Source organism: Podarcis tiliguerta, assembly GCF_965153285.1.
Source record: "Podarcis tiliguerta genome assembly, chromosome: 9".
Taxonomy (NCBI): Eukaryota; Metazoa; Chordata; class Lepidosauria; order Squamata; family Lacertidae; genus Podarcis; species Podarcis tiliguerta.
In genome coordinates this window covers 38,134,675-38,159,551 of record NC_139542.1, presented here as the reverse complement: position 1 = coordinate 38,159,551, position 24,877 = coordinate 38,134,675, and the positions used below count along the sequence as shown (strand labels likewise).

The following is a 24,877-nucleotide window of genomic DNA, read 5'->3' as shown; positions in this document are numbered from 1 at the left end:
AAGACATGTTGGGCTCTGGTGCACAAAACTATGCTTCATGGTATCATAAATCTGTCAGCATTTTATAGTGGCATGGGACTTTGTTGCTAAAAATAATTTGTTTGTTTTTTTTCTTTTCTATTACGCACAAATTGGGCGGAATACCATTTTTGTGTGTGTGATGTTATTGTTTCCAAGACACATCTGTGTTATTGTGGTGATGTTGGTGTACAACCCATGGTGTCTAATATAAAGCTTTTATCCCAATGATTACTGTTATTGTTGCACGATGTTGAAATGGGTGAGGGCTTATGATTAATGTGAGCCTTTTAATAGTGTGCTGAAACCACAAACTATTCAAGCTTGAACTAGTGTTTAAAAGCTAAACTAATCAGGGTAGATTGCAGCTAACACTCACGAAGGGCAATACATAATTATATACACTCACAGGAATATTGGTATACAATGGAAACAGAAAGTATATAGAATACAGAAAGTAAAAAACGTTTACGACCTTTATTTGCAAACTAAAGTTTAACTGGAGTTATAAATTGAATTGTGCAAGAGGTAAAGGGCCAAGAAACCACCCAATGACTCACTCCTGTGAAAGCCAACTCAAATCAATCACAGGGCTGTTTAACCCTCTCGGTCATCATGGGAACATCAACAGATGTTTTGGCATAGTTTTCTCCCCTGTTGCTTGGGTCGTGCTTGGAAATGAGCAGCTACGGTTTGCAAGGCTTGTGTGTGTTGCTGTTGAGGGGGAAGATTCTTTCGTCTGCATCACAGGATCTGATTTTTGCCTGGAGCTGGCAGACTGTACCATTTGTGATCGATGGTGAGAATACCATTTTTGGGGTGTGTGGCAGGAGGGGAATCCTGTAAGAAAATAAGAAAACACATCTGATTCTAATATAGCCTGCTGCCTGTTGTGCTACTTTTCTGCTTGCAGGGAGCTGGGGGTTCAATAAAGGAGCATTCAAAAACATTGTCTACTTTCAATGTTCTACCTCCACTGTCAGAGGTAGTATGTTTCTGAATACCAGTTGCTGGAAACCACAGGAGGGGAGAGGGCTGTTGGATTCTGCTTGCATGCTTCAGCGGAATGGTGGACTCAATTGGTCATTGACAGAGCTCTTCTTACGTTCTTAAAATGTGCGACTGCACTTTCAGTCCGAAGTGTTGCATTCCATTGTCCCATCTTAAGAATTCTAGCATTAATTCTGTTGCATGAGAGAATAGTGATCTGGCAGACCTTCTGCTCACATTTAGAGCAGGAGATTTTTTAAAAAATCTCTTCCCGCGTTTTGGAATACAAAACTGAAGTTTATTTAAAAGGGAAGGCACTGACTGTCCCAGACTCTGTTGCTCTTCACTCTGGCGACAAGGAAATTAAAATACGTTTTGCTTGTGCCTCAGTTGTACAGGGGAAAATGGTTAAGTCTTTGGGATCTGTTATTATGTTTTGGATCTGGTTGCTTTTCTCCTCCTTGAGGCAAAGAAAATAAAAACTGAACCTAGTACTGAACAGGCCTAAAATAGGACTTTTATCCTTGTAAGATAGATATGGAATTTAAATTTTGAGTCCTGAAATAACTAGGACATCAAGAACTCATAGGGGTACAGAGGTAGAACAGTGAAAGAATAATTTTTTTTATTGCCTTCTCCATGTGAGGTCAGGGGGACCTGACACATCAAAAGTTGAGTAATTGTTATTGTAATAATGGGGGGAAATAGCTCTCTATTCCAAATTAAGTAAAGAAACTGAGGCTGCCGGTGCTCATTATCTCAGAGCAATCCCTGCCTTATTCCTAGGATTTATCCCTGAGTATAATGTCTTGTTTCAAGCTGTTGCATACCCCATTAAAATACTGGTTTCCTGAAGCAGCAGGTTTTAAGATTGGATGCATACAGCTTTTCCAGTACCCAATGGAACAATCCCTACATCTTTGCTGGGGCTTTCCATAGACAGTTTTGGTCAGTTTGTGAACTTCGCTCCTATAAACAGGTGTTGGCAAGCTTGAGCTCATAAAGGAGCCTTAGCACACCGGTATAGGGGAGATGGAGCCCATTGTTGGAAAGAATAGTTCTACATAGTTCCATTTTACCTTGCACCATATCCTCTAGATTTTCCATTGAATCCTTTTTTTAAAATTTCCCATTAAAGGAATGAGGGCTTTTGAAGGAAGTAGTAAATGGAAAATGTCATCGTAGCTGGAAAAAATGACTTTGAACTGCAATCAACCACACTTGTTAAAATTATCAGAAAGAGATAAGACTGGTCTTCTTTTGGTATTGTGCAATGATTCCACAGTAGTTTCCCTACTTTTATTTACTTCAGTAAATAAACTAGAATTTCAGTTCGCTACAAAATTAACAATTTTATAGGTAGTGATAATTAGGGATGTGTGTAGAAGAATTCCCCCCTGTTTTTCTGTTACCTTTAGGACAATGGGTACTGATATTTTGTTTTGTTTTGTTGTCTTCTCCTTTTCAAGCCAAGGCCCCCTGTCATCCATTAAAGCAGCAATCAAGAGAAGTAAGTATACTTTCAGACTGCTCTCTACACCTTCTGAGCAGGTGTCTTAACTTTTATGACAACGAAAATGTTTGTAGCTTCATTAAGCAGATTGCAAATGCATTTGTTTTGTCTTGTAGTTGTTGAGAAGTAGCTGCCAAACTAACATTTCTTTACCTGCACCGTGGCTTGAAGTTGTCTTGCTTCCACAATTAAGATAAATACTCAAAGGACTCTGCCAATTAGTCTGAACTGGAAGTGAAAGTTTCCAAACTCCTCCTCACTGCTGTGCTAGGGAGGGAGGAGAAAGAGGGAGTGTACAAATTCAGGGCTCATAAGAACATAAGAGCCTAGCCAGACTGATCTTGTCTCACATTATTTACCCACCATGGCTCACCACTGTGCCTGTGAGAAGCTTAAAGGAGCACAGGCTGCTAAGTTAAAATGGTTGAAAGGAAAGGTCTGTCCCTCTCTGGTAAGCAGAATGGTTGACTGCTCTTGGGAGTCCAAGAAGGCAAGGGTTGGGTGGTAGCTTGTCTAGGCAAGCTAATGGAAAGTCTTTACTTTCTCTCCCCGTCCTAAGCAGCTACATTAAAGGCCATTTTCCATTCTTCTCACCAATGTACAACGGAAAGTGGGAGCAATGCTGCTGTACTTTGTTTTGGCTCGACATAAAACTACCCTCCTACATTTCAGTCAATGTAGAACAGGCTTCCTCAACCTCGGCCCTCCAGATGTTTTGAGACTCCAATTCCCATCCCCCCTGACCACTGGTCCTGCTAGCTAGGGATCATGGGAGTTGTAGACCAAAAACATCTGGAGGGCCGAGGTTGAGGAAGTCTGATGTAGAACTATGTCAGGAGCACTGTTACATCAATATTTCAAAAAGTCACTCACATACAGGTTAGACCTGTTTGTGGAGTTGAGGGAAGAAGGTTCTTCCAAAGAGAGCTTCCTCTCCTTTCAAGGAAGGAAGGAAGGAAGGAAGGAAGGAAGGAAGTTTTCTAAGTGCCTGCCTGCCACCTCTCCCAGCTGTACGAACAGTACTCTGGCATGAGTAAAGATGAAGCAGCTCTGGCCAAGAATATTGAAATACAGCCTGTGCCATCTTTAGTATGTGGGATGGGATCACACCCTACTTTGATGAATGAACTGCAGGCTAACCCATGTCTGGCCAAGTTTGAAATGAAACTATCCCACTTTCTTTCTCCCTTTTCAATCAACGATTCTGAACTCTTCCGTTCTTTATATCAGTACTTCATTCTCTCTAACTAGCTGGAGTTAATGCTTACCAGGAATTACTTCCCTTGTTTTGTTTGTTTTGTCTTGCACTAACCATACTTTGCATGTATCACAAATGTATTCCCCAAGACTGATTCCATATAAAAACAACTTTTTCCAAACTTTTTTTTGCCTGGGTCCAAGAGTTACTCTAGTTTTTGGTACCTATTATTACTCTGTAGATAGGTGGCACTGTGATCTAAACCACTGAGCCTCTTGGGCTTGCCGATCAGAAGGTCGGCGGTTTGAATCCCTGCAACGGGGTGAGCTTCTGTTGCCCAGTCCCAGCTCCTGACAACCTAACAGTTCAAAAGCACACCAAAAAGTGCAAGTAGATAAAGGTAAAGGGACCCCTGACCATTAGGTCCAGTCATGGCCGACTCTGGGGTTGCGGCGCTCATCTCGCTTTATTGGCCGAGGGAGCCGGCGTACAGCTTCCGGGTCATGTGGCCAGGATGACTAAGCTGCTTCTGGCGAACCAGAGCAGCGCACGGAAACGCCGTTTACCTTCCCACCGGAGCGGTACCTATTTATCTACTTACACTTTGACGTGCTTTCGAACTGCTAGGTGGGCAGGAGCAGGGACCGCGCAATAGGAGCTCACCCCGTCGCGGGGATTCAAACCGCCAACCTTCTGATCGGCAAGTCCTAGGCTTTGTGGTTTAACCCACAGCGCCACCTGCGTCCCTTCATATATATATATACACACACACACACACACACACACACACACACAAAATTTTAAAATTGGCAGATGATTGCTGGAGTGTTCCTTGGAGGCAGGGGGAATACTACAGTGACACCTTTGTGTGACTAACAATAGAAACCCAGTGGATCTTTACTACTAGCATGGTTTATTCTTTCTTTCCTCTGCTGTAACCCCTTCTCTTTTTCCTTCAGCACTCATGAATAGTGCACATCAAATATGCCCCGTGGAAGAGGTATGTCTGCGCTGTCCTTTCCCAGCTGCTGCTTTGCTGATTTTTGCTGATCCATCTGCAGTGGCGTAATTATGGTAGCTTGCTTCTGCACGAGAAGACCAAACTTGCTCTCTTAAATTCCCCTGCTGCAGAAGCATCCTCCTGGTTAATTCTTTGTTGTATTATTTATATGAGACCTATGTAAAAGGATGCATTCAAATGCGGTTCAAATAATGCTAATAAAAATAGGTTGAGGTGAGGCTATAGTGCAGAGATGCTTGGACTACGTACAGCTCTCAGCATCATCACCATTGGCCATGATGATGGGGCTGATGGAAGTTGAAGTCCAAAACATCTGCATGGTACTATATTGTACCTGCTGTAGTGGAATCGTTTTACTTAATAAAAATGCATTAAAAACATAACTATCATTAACTTGTTCAATAATCGTGATAGAACCTGATATATAATAGAGCTGCAGTGACTGCAGGGCTCCCTCTCTGTCTTTTGAGAAGAAGAATATTGGGAGGAACTTCTGAAGAGTGGGAATGTACAGAGCAACACACACACACACACACTCTTTTTAAATTTAGAAGTCTGGATTAAAATGTAAGCACCCCAAATTCTGTGATTTCCAAGAGGGAATTGTGAATTTCATACAGATACCCTCCATTTAAAGCATTCTCTCAATAATTTAAATGATGGAAAGCAGTTCTGGGCACACATACTTTTGCAATTAAAGATTTTTTTTCTCTCTCTCTCTTGGAAATTAATCTGGCTTCCTGACAAGCTCAAGAGATCTGTATAAACACTGGACTGGAGCGTTGCTTCTGTATTTTTTCATAACCTTGTTGTTCAAGCGTGCAGCCTTGTCTTTTAATACCGCGTTACAAAACCAGTTTCGGATTTAACATTTTTATGTTGTCCTCCAAACCATGAGATGTGCTTTGTGAAAATTCTTTTAATTTCAGTTGAGGTGCCATTCAAGGACTAGCCGTAACAAACATATTTTATGTTGAATTTAACAATCCCTGTGAATGATTTTACTGATGAACAAATTTCACTACAATCAGTTTTCCCCCAGTAATTTGGCAAGAATGTGGGTGTTGAAATATAGATGTTATGCCTGTACTAGACCAAATTAACTGTTGACGTCTTTTCAAACTAGCTTCTCGGACATCTGGCCACAGTGAACAGCAAAGAGAGAGAAGGTAGGATGTGATAATTGATATTTCATTCAGTTCTCCTGGTAATAAAATGTGTTTGAGAATGTATATCTAATCCTGCTTTTGTTGTCAACTGGTCTCTCTCTCTCTCTAATCTGTGCTCGTGTTTCTTTATCTCTCTCACACAAACACATTTGCCTTGTAAAATTTATTTTAAAACCTGTTACTCTTCCAGTAGAGTATGCACTGGACTGAATTAACTGAAAGTATGCCTCAGTGTGTAAAGAGTTGGCCCCGTTTCCTATGCTGAGTTCTTTTGGAACTCTCCACCGCTCAGATTGTCTTGGCTGCTTCCTGATGCATGCTTCTACAACCTTTTGTTCCAGATTAATGACATGGAATTAACCAGGAAGAACCTCACCTGTTCCTAAACCTGCCACTTGGCAAACATGATTTTAAAAGGTTGTGGAAAATCATCTTTTTATCCATCTTTCTCATCTGCAAGTACAAAAGTGTGCTAAGGGACAAATAATCTACATTTACATGTTTTCGTTTTGTATTCCCTTGACTTCTCGCATTTTCCCCTTTTCTTTTCTTTTCCTTTCCTTTTCTCTTCACTTACTACTTTCCTCCTGTTTACTTACCCGATTGTCACAATATAAAAACTTTTCATTGTAAAACTTGACCTGTTCAATTGTTGCCTTAGCCTTTATAGCAAGTGCAGGTGGTTTTGTTTTGTTTTTTCCATATGAGTTCATAGGAGGACTTACTATCAGTCAACCAATATTTTAAAGAACAATAATTTTGTAATATTCATAATAAATCATTTTTCTAGCGATAATATTTTAAGCTGCAGTGCAAAGTAATTCCTGTGCTCTTTAACCTGTTAATACCATTTTGTGATGCTGTCTGTTTTCATCCTGTAGACTCCGTTACACTTCTTAAGTATGAAATACATAATTTGAAATGCAAATACTTAATATTAGCATGGGTGGTTTATTAGGAGATAAATACTCTGTATATTGCAGGGGTTCATGAGCATGCAATGAATTCCAGTGTGTGAAAAGAAGCACTGAAATCGCCCTCCGTAGGCTCTCTTTTGGTAGTGTCTAGAGGTATCATAGCCGTAGCCACAAAATAGTTCTCCAAGTACCATAGCAACAGATGTCCTTAACCCCAGATAATTTGCTTTTAGAATTCTTATGGTCTTTCATGGATGGACACATCAAAACGTATGGTAATCAAAATGACAAAGGGCAAAGATCCAAGAACTCTGTTGATATCTGTGGAGTTCTTGGTTATTTGCAAAAAGTAGGAAATTGTTTCCTGCCCACCTAGCAGATCGAAAGCATGGCAAAGTGCAAGTAGATAAATAGGTACCACTCCAGCGGGAAGGTAAACGGCATTTCCGTGTGCTGCACTGGTTCGCCAGAAGCAGCTTAGTCATGCTGGCCACATGACCCAGAAGCTCTATGCCAGCTCCCTCGGCCAGTAAAGCAAGATGAGTGCCACAACCCCAGAGTCGTCCGTGACTGGACCTAACTGTCAGTGGTCCGTTTACCTTAGGAAACTGTTGTTTTATAGACTGGGTGCGCGGTGGGTCCTGTGCTTGGTCTGAAGATCTACATGAAATACATCTCCAAATTACATCAATAGCCATTGGTTTAATCTTTCTTTTTTACCTTTTTCAGGCGCCCTGAAATCACAATAGTTGCAGCTGAGCCGCTTGGACCATCCTCCTGGTTTCCTGGTGGAAATCATGTCCCTCAGCAAGGGCTAGGTTTTCAGTCGTCTCACACCCAAGCCCCTTGGAGAACAAATGATCTTGTTTCCGCCGAGGTGAGGAAGTTGAGGGTTTCCCTCTAGGCTGATTTTAATGTGGTGACTACGATATGGTGATATGACTTCGATATCAGAATTAATAATTATCCTCAGTGCTTGGGGCATGGGACAGATTTGTATGCATGCAGAAATGCTCCATTTGCGAAACAACACCATGCCATGTGGAATTTGCATGTGTTTCTTTTGCAGCCCCCTTCCTATGAGCAGGTAATCAAAGAGATCAGTCGAGTGCAAGTCAACACTCCTAGCAACAATAATGCTGCCAGTGCTGTTAATGTTAGATGCACCACTACATCTTCAACACAGACTGACTTTCCAGAAGAGATAATCAGCAACTTGCCAGGAACAAATGTGAAAAGTAATCTGCATGGTCTATGTGAATGCGAAAGCACTCCAGGTATATAAGTCTTAATTGTAGCTGAATTACATTTAAAAGCAGCTGTGTGGGTTCAGCTGTATGAGGCAAATCCTATTATGAAGTGTTCCCTAAAGAGTTGTTGGAGACCCAGTTCAGACCAATGCAGCATCTCTCTCGTATTGTTTTATATGAGTGTGTTGCATTGCTGTGGTTGAGTTTTCACAACTGGAGCCCATTCACACAAATGACTTGCATGTGAACATGTGCCAACAAGAGCCAAACCACTGCTCACAAAAATGAATTAATGGCATCACAGTGGGGAAAGGGACATAAGTAAATGTGATTAGTTAAGATGTAGCAGAATTAGGGATGCCACACAACAAAAGAAAGCTTAGCTGGTTAATATGAATTTATTAGTTGCTAGATTAAATTTGCATATAGGTGGAAAACTATTGTTCTGAAGGAAGAAACCTATTTCTTTGTTTTTATGTCTGTGTTGTGTTAGGCATTTTCTTGAAAGAATAGCCTTCCCTTCTATGTGAGAAAATGAATAATGCCTCTTTTTAGATGGTGCTTGCAATCTTTTCCCCCTCTAAAATCCGTTCAATGAATTGGAGGTACCCTTTTGTTTTGCAGCTGTACCAATTCCTCGAAAGCCACCTAGACCTTCATCATCTCTGCTGATCAGCAATCCTTCCAAAAATGAGGAACTTCTAGTTGTGTTGGAAGAGGAGCAGGCATGTCAAGAGAAGCCTAATGCTGTAATATGTCCTGTTCCAAAACCAAGATCAAAAGGCAATCTGAAACCTGTTGTTAGAGATACTCAAAGCAACGCACAAGACAATCAGGAAGAAGCAAGCCAGTCAAGGACTGAAAAGGACACACCGGCAATCCAGCTGCTTTCCTTACTAGATGACAGCCTTTGGGACACTCATATGGACAGTATGGATAAAGATAAGAGCCAAAGTAGCATACTATCTCGGATTAAAGCTTTTGAATCGCAAGCGAACACCGAAACAAAGAAGCCAGAAATATCTCCGCGCTCCTTAGGCCCCAAACCCATAATAAGTGCAAAAAAACCTGTGGTGGCACCAAAGCCAGTGGCCAACAGAGCTTCAGGTGAGTGGGATTCGTGGACAGAAAGCAAACTGAAGGTCATTTCCCAGGAAAGGCAACCGCAACCTCAGGAAGCTGGGAGCAACATAACCAAGCCTGAATTGCCAAAGAAACCAAAATCAGGCATTGTAAAAAGCAGCAGCAATGGACTGCTTAGTTCAACAAGCCAGTCAGCTTCAGAAAATAGTAATGGACAGAGAAAATCTCCCATTCCTGCTCCTCGGCCACTTGTTCCCAAGAAGTCGGTTTCTTTTGAAAGTCCTGCTCTTCCTATGCTTCCACTAAAGCCAATAAGTGCTACTCCTAGGCTCTCTGTAGCTGCCCAGTCTAATGCCTTTCGATCCCTGGCGGAGCCCCCTGCAAGCAGCCTCTCAGCACCTCCAGGGCAGGGCAAGCCACCTGCGGAAGGAGATCTGATTAGCTTTGATGATGATGTTTTACCCCCTAACTCAGCCGGGACTCCTCAGGAACTTACGCCGTCAGAATCCGGTAAGATTTAAGAAGAGGGAAGGATTTTCTATAAGAATGATTACAGTTCTGAATATGCATGCCTGTTTTTATCACAACATTGGTATGTTTGGGAAACCTATCAAATCAAGGTCAAAATTCATTCATTTGAGCTGTATACAGGTGTGTGTGTGTCTGCCTAGAATCTGGAATTTGATTCCATAAGCTTGCAGGCTTTTAGGGTAGTGGAACTGAAACATTACCAGTAAAATAATATTCTCCTAATATATTTCAGCTTCATCTCAGGCAATGTAGATATGGACTTGTACCTTTAGTATATGTTTAAAATAATTTTGCTTTTGTTGTTTAGTCGTTTAGTCGTGCCCGACTCTTCGTGACCCCATGGACTAGAGCACGGCAGGCACTACATTTATGTAGTGGTTATATATAAATTGTACTGAAGGAAAGCTTGAGACCCAATACCAAGTGAGAATTTTCCTTGGGACTGAGAGCTGGTGTTCAAAGAAGTTTAGAGTATGGGTTGCTAAATACACTGAATAAATAGCATATATGTGTATTGGGGGTGCCCAATTAAAATTACCCTTGCTTGTAAAAATGATTGTGATAATGCAAGACATTTTGAGTAGATTTTACGTGCGCGCGCACACACACATTTGTAGTTAGAAACTTTAATGAGACATTAGTTTATCTAGCATTTGGCCTCTAGGGATTTATAGCACAAGATTTGCAAGCATTCTTTGCATGAGGATACATTTGTGTTAAGTATAAAAGTGCCATTACATGTTGATCTTTTGAGAGATCACGATCATCACATGGCAACAGTAGTGATCCCTCCATTCAGAGGAACACGGTTGATATGTTTCATAATTTTTAAATTTGGTGTGTTTTGTGAATTTTTATGTGTGGAATTACTGCTTTCTGGCTCATGCAAAAATCTAAATGCTGCTGAAAGGTTCAATGAAAGGAGAAATATAAGAGATAGGGGGAGAAGACCCCTACTTTTTCCCCAGTGGGTATCCAAATGTGCCTAGTGAGATATGCAGTACAGGAGAGTTCTGCAGTTAATAACAAAACTCCAAACCCTATGGTGGCAAAAGCAAAAAAAAAAAAAAAAACCCAAAACACAGCCCAATGAAGACTGAGCATGCTCAGAAGCCATTGAATGTTGAGTGTCAGCTGCAAAATAAATACAGAAAAACTGCCAGGGCTCAGAATGGAAAGTGCTGCTTCTTCCTATTACAGCAGTGGTGGAGAACCACCAATCCACAGCCCAGAGTCCTAATTTGGCCTACTAGTCTGTTTCCCAAACCACGCTCACACTTGACATCAGGTATGGGACGGGTAAGGATGTGGCTGCGAAAGAGCAATCAGGAGTTTAAAGTTAGTCACTTAGAGACCTTTTTGTAGTAAATGACTAATAAATCAAGTAGACAATAGTAGTAGCAGTAGTAGTAGTAGTAGTATGTACCTTCCAAATAATAATAATAATAATAATAATAATAATAATAATAATAATATGCACTTCCAATTGTTTCTTGGGAAGTGGCACTCTTTCTTATTTGAAGAAACATACAGGACAAGATCCAGTGTCACGCCAGCAAACGAGAACTTTCCCCACCTCCCTAACTGCTTTGGAGGGTCCCCTAATGCTCTACAGCAGATTTTAGGGGTGCACAGGAGGGAGGGGACATTCTATTTACACATCGGATGCTGCAATAGGATCTTGCTCATAGTTTTCGAAATACTTTATAGGGGCCGTATGGTTCCCCTCCCCCAATAATATTGTGTAGATTTCATGCAGAGAATGTGTTTTCAAAACTGAAGGGGGGAGGCTATTTTAGCTTCTTGCCTCATTTACTACTAAATGCTTTCAGTTGTGTGGGTTGTAAATCTGCGCTGGTAATGGGGTATAGTTGTCACAAATGAGTCTGTATTAATGATGTTTAAGGATTGTGTGTTCTTATTATGTCCTGTGCAGTGAATAAGTAGATGGAATTTTGATGTACTACAACTTCCTTTCCTTATTGCCTTAATGAGGCCTTGGCAGATTACAGCAGGAAATGAACTGTTGATGGTTTTTTGTATATACTTGAAACCGGTACCTTGAGTCTAATGGTGTTTTTTGTTTTTTTTATTGCTGTACTTCTAAATCAGATTAAATATGGAAATGGAACATGCATCGCAGAGCAGTGTACTGAAGGAGAAAAGCCATATGCACCTTCTCTCATCATAGTCAGCATATATTTTGCAGAGAGGTGGTGACTAGAAGTCTTGGGCACCATGGTTGTGAAAAAATTAAATTGTGATATAATAATTATTATAATACTGTGGGGTTATTGTTTGTGCTTGTTGCTATGCAGAGGACAGGGAGCTCAGTATGTCTGGCTCAGCGGTGGCAAACGTGTGGTCTTCCAGATATTGCTGGACTCAAACTGCCAATAGCCCCAGCCAGCACCCGCCAATGGTTGGAGATCATGAGAACTGTAATTCAACAACATCTAGAAGGCTACAGGTTTCTCAATTCCTGATCTAGATAATGGTGCCAAAATAGGAATAGAGCACACTGAAAGATGGTAGAATATTCTGCATCTGTAGTCCGTAGGAAAGATAGAAAGCACCTTAATATCTTATAGAAATGTGGCAAAAAGCATTTGGGGGCGGGGAATACTTCTTAGGAAAATTGCATACTGCCCCTTCTTAGTCTTACACTGTGCTCTCAAAGCTTCATACAGTAATAATCCTTTGTTAGTAAAGGTAGTCAACTCCAACCTCTGTGAGGTTCACACTCCTAAAAAGGATCAGATTATTGCTAGAGAAAAGAATTGATCTTTCTCTGATTATCACTGGATTGGAGAAGTCTTTAACGAGTGCATTAAGTATTTTGCTTTCTCATTTTTATGGATTGTGCTCAAGATAGCACTGAGTATTTATAGGTTGCCAGCCCCTTTGTTTGCAGCTGCATTCGTCTCTCTAATAACACACTTAGATGGCAAGTGCCAAAAGGAGTGAAGTGTAAAATGGATCCACTGAGAAATAAGGAGATATCTTTCCCTACCCCCAAATATCTTTACTGAAACTTAAATATATACATAATAAGCCGAATTCCCAATGATTCCCTCACATAAAATGTAATATCTAAATTACAACAGCAGCATAATTATACACTTAATTATAAAACCCACCACCCACGAGAAATAAGGAGATATCAGCATGTTCAGAGAAATCCCAAGGTTTGCAGAACAAAACTCTTTTTTAAAAAAATAAACAAACAAACAAAACCCCATAAAGCTTAGTGGGCAGCTAGAAAAGATAGCACAATGATCCTTAGCCATGGACTGTTAGGTGTCAATTGGAGAGGGAAACAGAAAGGCAGGGCAGTGGAAATTCCTCTTAGGACAGAAGCCCTGAGCATATTATTCATAATTAATTCAGTGTACATGCTTCCCTTCCTCCCAAAGGCACTCAAGGAGATAGATCTGTTTGTTGTTGTTGCTTAGTCATTTAGTCATGTCCGACTCTTCATGACTCCATGGACCAGAGCATGCCAGGCACTCCTGTCTTCCACTGCCTCCCGCAGTTTGGTCAGACTCATGCTGGTAGCTTCGTGAACACTATCCAACCATCTCGTCCTCTGTCATCCCCTTCTCCTTGTGCCCTCCATCTTTCCCAACATCAGGGTCTTTTCCAGGGAGTCTTCTCTTCTCATGAGGTGGCCAAAATATTGGAGCCTCAGCTTCAGGATCTATCCTTCCAGTGAGCACTTAGGGCTGATTTCCTCAAGAATGGATAGCTTTGATCTTCCTGCAGTCCATGGGACTCTCAAGAGTCTCCTCCAGCACCATAATTCAAAAGCATCAATTCTTCGGTGATCAGCCTTCTTTATGGTCCAGCTCTCGCTTCCATACATCACTAGAGAGATCTCTTAGGAGGAGCCATAGCTCAGTGGTAGAGCACCTGTCTTGGATACAGGAGGCCGCAGGTCCCATCCTTGGCATCTTCAGGTCGAGCTGGGAGAGAACCCTGCCTGACATCTTGCAAAGCTGCTGCCAGTCAGTTTAGACAGTACTGAGCAAGATGAACTAGTGGTCTGACTCAGGCCCATGCAGAGCTTGTCTGAGGCCCGGCCGGGGGCGGCAGGGTTGTAGGCTTGTTAGAATAAAGTTATAAACTCAAAACAAAAATGCAGCCTGTCCCTGGCAAGAGCCCCCAGCCAACATAGCCCTCTGAGGCCTGGGGCAAGTATACTCAGCCTTCCCCCCTGCCCAGGCCTGGTCTGGACACACTATAAGACAGCCTCCTATGTTCAACATTTTGTTTTACAGTGGACGCTCGGGTTGCGAACATTCGCAATCCGCATCGTTCGCAACCTGCAGCAACGCATTGCGCACACACGGGTTGCAATTTGGCACTTCTGCGCATGCACAGAGCGTGATTTAGCGCTTCTGCACATGCGCAAACGCCAAAACCCGGAAGTAACCCGTTCCGCTACTTCCAGGTTTCGGCGGTCCGTAACCTGAAAAAACTCAACCTGAAGCGTCTGTAACTCGAGGTATGACTGTATTTGCAGTTGTTTACAAGCCAGTTTTTGTCACTAATCCAGTTCTGGAAATGCAAATGACAAAAGTAAATCAATTAGTTTTTTCCCACAGAATCATTGGATACAGCAACATAGATTTAGTTCAAATGAGAGGGCCATATGTCACCTTCAGCAGACATTCAGGAACAAAGGGTAGGATTGTCCTCAGGGATAATGCCCCCCCCCCCATACAAAAAAACCTCTGCATGTCTTCACAGTCAAGATGGCTACAGAATTAATGTACAGTAAGGGTATTTTTCCCCACCCCCACCCCCTATTTCAGGCACACACATTTATCCTTTCAGCAACATTTACATAATGAATGAAGTTTATGGCATTTTCTCTGGAACCGGAGCAAAATAACATGCTGAATTTTGTGTCTTCCTTAGACGTTGTCACTTTGCCCTCCAAACAAGAGCCTGCAAAAGAACCGGCAGTTCAACCAGCTGTTGTGCGCAAACCCACTGTGATCCGAATCCCAGCTAAACCAACAAAAGGTAACATCCAAGGGTGAAATCCAATTATATTTGTCTGTGAGCAGAACAGATTTTCTCTTCCCCTACAGGCCCCTGCGTCTCCTAAAAAATCTGCTCTGGAGGGTTGGGAGAGGGGACCATCCAGAGCAAATTTGAGTTGGCCACAGAAGGATTGTGGGTGGAAGAGAGAAAGGAGAGGCTCTGTTGCAGAAGCGGAAGTATGCTGACATGACATTGGATGCCACCCCTAGTGCTTAACATTTTTCGGCTGTATTATGCAGTGGTTTAATTTAGGAATTGTACGCCACTGGCATAGGCTGAGACTTCTTGCACAGTTCTTTGCACAATTCTAGTTTTCTAACACATGGAGAGATCATTGCTCAGTCACAGAGCGCAAGCTTTGTATGCAAAAGGTCGTAGGTTCAATCTTTGGCATCTCCAGTTTAAGTTTACAGGAAAGACCTCTGCTGAGACCTTTGAGAGCCACTGATTGTCAAAGTAGACAGTTCTGGGCCAGGAGGACAAATAGTCTGGCCTGAAAAAAAGCAGCTCACTAAGAGCTGTGCGTCTCCTTTATTCCTTAGTGCCCTGGTGTAAAGATTTAGCAAAAGCTTTCTCATAATGACAGAACAGCGAAAGGCTTCTGGGTAGAGATACCTTAAAACATACCTAGTCTGTCTTAGAGTTCATTCCATGCAGTGAGCTGTTGCTTAGCAACATGCACATCTGCCTTCATTAGAACGATACCTCCATTTCTAGGGTCTTTAGAGTGACATTTAAACAAAACTGCATTCTTTTTTAAAGTTCAGGTTGACTGAACAACACTATGAATACTGAGTATTTTATTTTTATTTGTCAGGTGTGTACCCTTGCTCTTTATCCGAAGAATTCAAAGTCACTGCATATATTTGGTAGCATACAACCGAAGTTTGAAAGTGGAATATTTGACCATGCGCCAGTTATGTTTGTGGTTACATTTTCCTTTTTTCCATAAGGGAAAAAAAATCATCCTATATATTTGTCCCTTCAGATCTTGATGATCTACATTTCTTGCTATAGCTTTATGCCCCTCTTAAAGGTAAAGGTAAAGGTAAAGGGACCCCTGACCATTGGGTCCAGTCGCAGACGACTCTGGGGTTGCGGCACTCATCTCGCTTTATTGGCCGAGGGAGCCGGCGTACAGCTTCTGGGTCATGTGGCCAGCATGACTAAGCTGCTTCTGGCGAACCAGAGCAGTGCACGGAAATGCCGTTTACCTTCCCGCTGGAGCAGTACCTACTTATCTACTTGCACTTTGACGTGCTTTTGAACTGCTAGGTTGTCTGGAGCTGGGACCAAGCAACGGGAGCTCACCCCATCACGGGGATTCGAACCACCGACCTTCTGATTGGCAAGCCCTAGGTTCTGTGGTTTAACGCACAGCGCCATCCTCGTTACTGTCCTCTGGCACAAGAAAACAGTCATGCTCTGATAGCAAGAGGAAACAGGCAGTTCATTTGTGAAAGACACAGTCTTTATAGTTCTGAAATGGGAGGTGTGGAATAGTATCTCTATGACACACTCCAGCATCTGTTGGAAAGTCTGACATAATGCATCCCCACCAGTGTGTCCGTATCCCTAGTGAAGAGGTCCATACCTTTTTGTACATGGGTCATTGGTTTTGTTGTGGCTTTCACGTGTCATTTCTTGAAATGGTGAAATCCCTTGGCCAGGATGAAGGATCTGTTGTGATTCCGTTTGATCGATCAGATCCACTGATGTTTATGTTTTTTAGTGTATCTGTATGATGTTTATGGTGATGTTTATAAAAGCACTAATATTTTTTCAGCTTTAAATGAAGTTCCAGAGAGCCCTCCTCCACTTCCTACAGAAAAACCAATAGGGAACACATCTGGCGTTTCGGCTGGAAAACCCAATAACAACAAAGCAACAAAAAATGTGGTAACTCATTCTTCTTTGTTTATAATCTTTGAATTATCCTTTTGTACATAAGGTGCCATTTTAAGAATTTAGACTCTAAGATTTTTCTGTTGAACTTCTTAATCATAAGAGCAGTTCAACAATTAAACCAATTACTTAGAAAGGTAATTACTTAGAAAGGTGGTGGTGGGCTCCTTCTTGCTGGGGGGTCTTCAAGTAGAGGGTGAATAGCCATCTCTTGGAGTTGCCATAGCTCTGGAATTCCTCCATGGATATGTATGTATGTATATCCTGTAGCTTACAGGATGACACACACAGCTCCATGATTCCGTCTTGGTTTAATTTCTCTTTTACAACCCTGTTATGCTAGACCATAAAGTCCCAAGCTGTGTGTCAGAGCACATTAATGTACTGGTGTGAGATCTTCTATTGTAGGTGTCACCAGCATGGAGCCCCTCCATATGTTGTTGGACTACAGGCCCATCCAACCCTGACCTTTGGTCATGCTGGCAGGGGCTGATGGGAGTTGGTATGAGAATGAAGGCATCAACTATTTTTAACTCAGAAAAGAAAGGATGCCTTGGCTATCAGCATGGAAACACATTGCTTTGATACAGAAGGCCATTCTCTGTGTTGGAAAAATACAGTTGTATCATTTGTAGTTTCTGTTTCCTTTCTTCAGCGAGGGCTGTCCCCATATCCTACAGTAACACACAAAGTTGTACTGAGAATTTTTATCTCTAATGTGATTTCTTTGAACTAATTCCACTTACCTTTTTGAAAGTGCATCATATCTCTTTAGAAAGAAAGGTCTTCTGTCCACCACCCCACCACACTGCCCCACTGAATATCACAAAGATGGAAGATATTAGTCTTTTCTTCACTACGAAAGAATTTGGCACTAGCTTTTCTTCAGTCACATTGGGTTATTGTACAACATTAGACATACTTGTTGTTGTTGTTGTTTAGCTGTGTCTGACTCTCCGTGACCCCATGGACCAGAACACGCCAGGCACTCCTGTCTTCTGCTGCCTCCCGCAGTTTGGTCAAACTCATGTTAGTAGCTTCGAGAACACTGTCCAACCATCTCGTCCTCTGTTGTCCCCTTCTCCTTGTGCCCTCCATCTTTCCCAACATCAGGGTCTTTTCCAGGAAGTCTTCTCTTCTCATGAGGTGGCCAAAGTATTGGAGCCTCAGCTTCAGGATCTGTCCTTCCAGTGAGCACTCAGGGCTGATTTCCTTCAGAATGGATAGGTTTGATCTTCTTGCAGTCCATGGGACTCTCAAGAGTCTCCTCCAGCACCATAATTCAAAAGCATCAATTCTTCAGCATACTTAAAGACATACTTAGAGTAGACCACATGAAATCAGTGGACTACTTGGAGTATGACTGACATTGCCATTGTGTATTGAGGCCCCTAGTTTACAGTAAACGGGTTTTACTACATTTTATTCTCAAATAGTTACCTTACATCTCTCCAAATACTAATAGCAGAAGTTTTGCTAATATTCACCAGGAAACAGTCCTTCAGGGGGAGGGGGACCGCAAATACAGTGGTACCTCAGGTTAAGTACTTAATTCGTTCCGGAGGTCTGTACTTAACCTGAAACTGTTCTTAACCTGAAGCACCACTTTAGCTAATGGGGCCTCCTGCTGCTGCTGCCTCGCCGCAGCATGATTTCTGTTCTCATCCTGAAGCAAAGTTCTTAACCTGAAGCACTATTTCTGGGTTAGCGGAGTCTGCAGCCTGAAGCGTATATAACCTGAAGCATCTGTAACCCGAGGTACCACTGTAATAAAATCTCTGTAGTGAAATATTAATTTAAGTTTTCCTTTGAAATAATAATAATAATGTTGAACTTTCAAATCATGTTGTCCAAATATTAATGCAGATTTTATATTCCAATAGGAATCTGAGCATTCTAATTTGAAACAGTCATCAAAGAATGAACCCATAATGCCCCCAAGGTGAGTAAAGTATCAATTTGTCCAACAACCATACAAAAAGGAGTAGAAAGAGATGGGGAAAAGTCTTGGTGTAGTACAGATGCTGCCTAGTTTGCGTGTGTGTGTGTGTGTGTGTGTGTGTGTGGTTCATACATTGGTCATGGTCACTGATCCATCATAAGAATGCATTCAAATCATTTTTCTCACTGCAACAGTTTCATTTCCTTTTAACTGCAATGGCAATGAACCCTCTATACTGTTGACACTGCCTCTTGAGTGGAATATGAACTCCTGCTGTTCCTCTCTCTTTTGTCCCATACATTAGCAAAGTGAGAGCTATCCCAGGCTCCCTTGAAATGTATAAGGGAATATTAGACGGAGAATACTGCATGCCCAACTGGTTTTGCTCAGGGGGGACAGGAATAATTAAACTACCTTTTGCCACAACCTCTGGTTCAAATGCAAAACTAAGTCAACATTCTGCAAAGGTGAAACTAAATTCTGGCAGTGTTCTTCTCCCAGGGAGGAATGTCTAAACCGGAGGCTTTGTTTGGGCTTGTTCCCATTCGTGGACTAGCGCTAGCCCATGGTTTAGCCTGATACACTTGCCTCTTTCTATAGCTAGGAATAGCAGCAGATTACTATTGGCCAAGTGTGAATTAGACAGCAGTAGGAGTGCATCTAATAGTAAGTTGCTCAGTTTGAGAGCAACCCAGAAAAGAACACTCCGGTCATATATATTATTGAAAAACCAAATCATATAAACACTGTTACACATCGGAAGCTCCTTGCATGAAGCTGCTTCAAAACAGGATCCTCATAATTTCAGCCTTGCCAGTGCTGTCCTCCTTTTTCATGAGCTCCCCATGTGGGGAGCTGCTTCCACACAAAGCAGAACAGCATTTGTATGATTCCACTTTCAAACTGGTAACATAGTGCTAGTGCAACATAGGAATTGTGCCCTAGGGAAGCTTTTATGATCAACTCTGTAGCAGATAAACCGTTCGGCCAGCTATTCCAAGGAAGGATACAGTAAATTAGAAAGTGTACCTCTGCTCTTCTGACATAACTATCCTGCATTAGACAGCTTGAACCGATCATGGAACTGGATCAGTCCAGTCTTGCATAGCAAGAAGACAGAGCTGTCTTTCAGCTCCGAAATCTTAAGTTGCAGGAATGATGATAATAGGAGTAAACCCGAGAGCGTTGTTGCAGGAAGACTCGGCTAATCCCAAAGGAGATGAGTCATTGTTGCTGTTGATATAAGCATGGCTTTCTCTCTCTCTCTCTCTTTTGTCAGCTTTGTTGTATTACACGTTTAACCTGTTGCTTTTGTGTTTGTTAAGATCGTAATAAATATATACTTTGCATCTCTCCTTTTTGCTTAAACAGTTTGTATTTAAAATATGTTTAACATGATGGCAATGTTCTTTTAATATTTTTAGAGAAGTAGTTTTAAATGTTTTAAGGATTATAAGGATTTGTTTTTTTTATGATGTTGTGCAACTTCCCTGGTCAAATATAGAGAATTAGGCACAACAGGTTTCATTATTGAAATGAACGCTGTAAAAATACATATCAAAGCCCTGCCAAGTTATTCTTACTTATTACAGTGGTACCTCGGGTTAAGAACTTAATTCGTTCCAGAGGTCCGTTCTTAACCTGAAACTGTTCTTAAGCTGAGGTACCATTTTAGCTAATGGGGCCTCCTGCTGCTGCCGCGCCACCGGAGCATGATTTCTGTTCTCATCCTGAAGCAAAGTTCTTAACCTGAGGTACTATTTCTGGGTTAGCGGAGTCTGTAACCTGAAGCGTCTGTAACCCGAGGTACCACTGTACTATTTTGACAATTTCCCAGTAGCTCATATCAATCAAATTGTTTAGTGGCCAGCAGAATGACATTTGTGAGCTAAAAACCTATTTGTTCCTATGGTGTTTTAAGTACTTCAGTAGATGGGAACATATTTACCAGTACAGTGGTACCTGGGTTCTCAAACTTAATCTGTTCCGGAACTCCATTCCAAAACCAAGGCATGCTTTCCCATAGAAAGTAATGCAAAATGGATTAATCTGTTCAAGACTTTTAAAAACAACCCCTAAAACAGCAATTTCACATGAATTTTACTATCTAACATGACCATTGATCCATAAAATGAAAGCAATAAACAATGTACTGCAGTCACACAATCAATCAGTCAGTAGCTGAACTGGTTTCCGCACAGTCGCAAAAACACACACAGAAAAAAGAGCTACAAAAACGTAAAATAAATAGCAAAAACAGACAGACCTCAGCGTAACACTCAAAACGGAAGTGTGGCACTCAAAGCAGAAGCGTAACACTCAAAATGGAGCATGTTCAGCTTCTGAAAACAGTTCGCAAACCGGAATACTTACTTCCAGGTTTGCAGTGTTTGCGTTCCAAGTTGTTTGAGTACCAAGTCATTTGAGAACCAAGGTACCACTGTATGGTGTAAACATTCTTTCTAACTGTTTATAATCTGATATTCTGTCTAGCTGGTTCAGCAAGCTTGCGCATGAGGCAGCTCAGACATGGTGCACTCACTGCCCTCGGCAGCTTCAAACAAAGCTCTTTAATTATGGTCTGCCTTCCTGCAATAGCTGGTTGTCTGTAATCCAAACTGGTCAGCAGAAATTGAATTTTCTGTTTAAGAGACTAGGCTATTGGAGATACTGCAATGATTGTCCACTGCCCCCTCAAAAAATGCTTCTTGCCTTTTTCCAGGAGTTTCAGATAATCCAGCCCTGCAGTACTTTTCTACATATCTGAATGAACTATGCTTTCTGTTACATGGTTTATATTCCTTGTTGTCTGTGTAACTTCTAGGCCTGGTGATGGAAAAACCACACCGGCTCGACCTCCTCCACCTAAGGGTGCCCCCGGAAGGCCACCACCACCAAAGTCTACCAAGGCCTCGTCGCAAAAGGGGGGGTTTTCTCGCTCATCATCTGACGTGAACCTCCATAAACAACCAGGCAAACCAGGGCCAGGAGTCAAGAGGACAAAGAATGATACTGCTAAAAATCAAGACCCAGCTTTACCTCCTCGACCCAAGCCAGGCCATCCTCTCTACAGTAAATACATGGTGAGGAAAAGAACAAAATTGGGGTTTGATAGAAGCTACCCTATTGTTTTGTAACTTATGTAAATAGTATTGGTATCCGCTCTTAGGTTGTTTAATGGATCTGTGAGTTTTAAAATAAGTGTTATTGTTCCGCACCCTGAGATCTTATGATGAACGGCAGGATAGACACATTTTTACGAAGCAAGCAAACAGACAAACAATGAATTAATACACTGCAGTTTTCGCACAGAAATTTATGCTCCAAGAATATGGTTGATTCTGTATCTTTCAAATACTTAATGCTTTTAAAATATATTGTATATTTTATTTAAAATGCTTAAAATGTATTTTGATTTTCTTTCTATACAATATGTAATAAAACATTAAGTTGTGTAGCAAATTGACAGGAGCTATTTTAGGACTGAAACGTTTGAGTTATTTGTCTTCAGCTTCCTGTACCTCATGGAATCGCCAAGGAAGATATCTCTCCACAAGATCCCAGCCATCTCTCTTGCAAGGTAAAGCTCTTTCTTGTGGCTTATTCATGCATATGCACATGCTGCTTGCTGAATCATGAACCATCTAACGGCCTTTTGTTAACTTTAAAGCGTGGGGATGTGCTTGTGCTGGTGGACCATGTTGACAACAGCATCATTGAATGTCAAAAGGGTGAAGAAACTGGCAAAGTTCCTTCCTCCCAGATGCAGATAATAACTCCACTGGATGAGAGTTTGAAGAGCAGACAGAGGGTATGAATTTTAATATACGTATCAAAAACTGCACAGTTGAAACGAATTAGAAAAAAATAGACAATTATTGAGAGCTGTTCTGCACAAGGCCTATAGCTTCCTATACATTTCTGCAGATCCTAGCATGCTTTGTATTTAAAAATTTCTTACTCCAGGGCAACACTATTTCACTGGAACAGCAGTTGGTAAATCCTAATCCAAAACAGAATTTTATTATCTTAGTATAGGATGTTATGCATCTTGTGCTATTAGGTTACTCTTAGAAATATACCAAGAGGCCTTTATCTGTGGCTCTTAACAAATTAAAATGGATATTGTGTTTTGAAATGGTCAGCATCTTTTGCTCATACTTCCCAAGGGGATTTACTGTTATTGTTGGTGCTGTGGAGTTAGCCTATCTGAGAATTAGTTAGAAAACTTTGCAAATAAGGAAAAGGCTTAGACAGGCACACATCTCATTTACAGTAACAAAGCAGCGGCTTGCAATTTTCAGAGATGCGATTTTCTTTTTGCTGATGCATGTACTGCGCTGGTTTAAGATCATTGATTTTCAATGAGATCAGGTGGTATTAAAATCCAGATTAAATGAGAAAAGAAGCAGGCCCCACATTTTATGTCTTAACAGCTAACAACATAAATCGGTGGAAGGTTATATTTAAGTCAGTGATGGATGATCCACACAGAAATTAGGGCTCCCAACAAATAACAAACACCAAGCATCACAATTTCCAAATCTACTGTGTTTTAAGGATTCGGACAATATGCGGAAGATTTCCGACCCAGGTGTTCCTCATGCGATAGTGCTGCATGATTTTCTAGCAGGTAAGTGCAGTTCAGTGGTAGCAGTGTAAATGGAAACAGTTAAAATTGTGGGCTCTTCTTTCTTTTGGAATCATGTTTACAGATTTTAGTTTAGTTACAGATTTTAGTTTACTGGTTCTGCTGCATGCCAGAACATATTGACAGTGCTAGGCTGTTTCTTGCTGGGAAACATGCTTGAAGCATTTTCCATTCATAGTTTTCAGTTTATTGCTTATAAGCAAACACAACTAAAGGGACATAATGCAGTGGCTAAGTGAGAAAGTTTAAAGGGGATGAGGATGATGAAGAAGAAATTGAAAGGATACCTGTGTAAGGCAGAAAGTGTACACAGTTCTGTGATGCCCAGAGTCACTCACTGAGTTACCTTTGTAGAAATGGCTAGATAACCATAAGCACGGTTACACACCTGGTTGGCCTGTGGGCATAGCAGGTTTGATAGGCTTCTGGGGTTCCTTTGTGGGCAGTTTTCAGAGGGACGTGGTGTCAGAGATATCTGGGTAGATGGGAGAACAGGGGAAAGGGGCCCAGTACGAATTACTGCAGCTTGCCTCTTGTGCACAACTACTGTTTGACATATGATGTGGGTAGATGTAATGTTCTGGCACTGCCAAAGACACACAGAGAAATGGTTCATGGCTTAAATTAAACTGCACACTCTGTGGATTGCAAGAAGGTTAGCACAGAAGGACTTGCCCCAAAGTTTCCAAACTCCACCTGCCCCCCACCCCACCCCCTTTAAATGTAAATAATTGGCTTCATGAGAGCCAAGTAAATTAGACCCATTGATTTAGCAGGCAGGTTTTATGTTCATAGGGAAGATGTAACCTAGCTCCTCTCTCTGTGCTATTGTAAGGGGCTATGATGGCCCCAAACTCCAGTTTACTCCCTACTCCCAACCCTAAGTAGTTTCTGTTATAGTATTTTTCAAACTCTGGCTTGTTTTTGCATACAGTGTTTGTTTTAAATGAGGCTTTTCTTAGTGATACTCAACATACTAGGCTACAACATGAACAGGTATAATTTTTTGTTGTCCACAGAACATACTGATGATTTGGACCTCTATTCTGGAGAGACCGTTTATCTTCTGGAGAAAATAGATGACGAGTGGTACAGAGGAAAATGCAAGAATTGCACAGGGATCTTTCCTGCCAGCTTTGTCAAAGTTATTGTAAGTAGGCCACTTCCAGTGAAATATGGTGCATTCCATCTATGTACACATCCCAGTTCTAATTTAATTTCTCCCCTGTGCATTTTATTGAGCATGCCATATAGATAAATCTTGCTTGAGTGCACAAAACCAGATATCAAGTTGCTTGTGAGGTGCAGCAAATCTATTTAATCTCGCAGCTCTGCCTGGCAGTTTATGGGCATCATTTTCATGATAATTTCAAGTTAAGTGAGAACACATCCTTTACTTAATTCAAGTGTGTTCATAAATTACCCAAGAGCATATTGTGCAGTTTCTCACAACAGCAGCCATGTTACTTTGGGGCTTCTTCTTAGTACATCAGATCAGATTGTCTTCCACTCCTACGCTTAAATAACATGACCACCCATTATGGGCTTCAGTGTGTCGGTACATCTCCTAAAAAAGGAATGGGAATGTCAAAATCTTACAAAACCAGTTCTCTGCAGCTGATGCTGTGGTTGTATCA

At 41.5% G+C, this 24,877-nt stretch overlaps 1 protein-coding gene and 1 long non-coding RNA gene across 9 annotated transcripts in view; one reads left to right on the top strand and one right to left on the bottom strand.

The window, feature by feature from the left end:
• Positions 1 to 24,877, bottom strand: part of LOC310685468 — a 190,912-nt gene that overhangs the window by 142,737 nt on the left and 23,298 nt on the right. The gene's annotated exons all lie outside the window — the stretch shown is intronic.
• Positions 1 to 24,877, top strand: part of SH3D19 (SH3 domain containing 19) — a 59,928-nt gene that overhangs the window by 23,619 nt on the left and 11,432 nt on the right. For 2 of the 8 annotated variants that reach the window (XM_083457192.1, XM_083457193.1), the window contains exons 3-16: positions 2,478 to 2,518; positions 4,679 to 4,719; positions 5,867 to 5,909; positions 7,556 to 7,703; positions 7,896 to 8,103; positions 8,701 to 9,669; positions 14,614 to 14,721; positions 16,529 to 16,641; positions 18,531 to 18,589; positions 21,414 to 21,672; positions 22,101 to 22,169; positions 22,260 to 22,400; positions 23,150 to 23,222; positions 24,260 to 24,390. In XM_083457192.1, the coding sequence (XP_083313318.1) occupies positions 4,704 to 4,719; positions 5,867 to 5,909; positions 7,556 to 7,703; positions 7,896 to 8,103; positions 8,701 to 9,669; positions 14,614 to 14,721; positions 16,529 to 16,641; positions 18,531 to 18,589; positions 21,414 to 21,672; positions 22,101 to 22,169; positions 22,260 to 22,400; positions 23,150 to 23,222; positions 24,260 to 24,390 (2,337 nt within the window). In that variant the 5' untranslated portion in view covers positions 2,478 to 2,518; positions 4,679 to 4,703. The remainder of the gene's footprint in view (positions 1 to 2,477; positions 2,519 to 4,678; positions 4,720 to 5,866; positions 5,910 to 7,555; positions 7,704 to 7,895; positions 8,104 to 8,700; positions 9,670 to 14,613; positions 14,722 to 16,528; positions 16,642 to 18,530; positions 18,590 to 21,413; positions 21,673 to 22,100; positions 22,170 to 22,259; positions 22,401 to 23,149; positions 23,223 to 24,259; positions 24,391 to 24,877) is intronic. The other 6 variants (XM_083457194.1, XM_083457195.1, XM_083457189.1 and 3 more) reach the window with 5 other exon arrangements.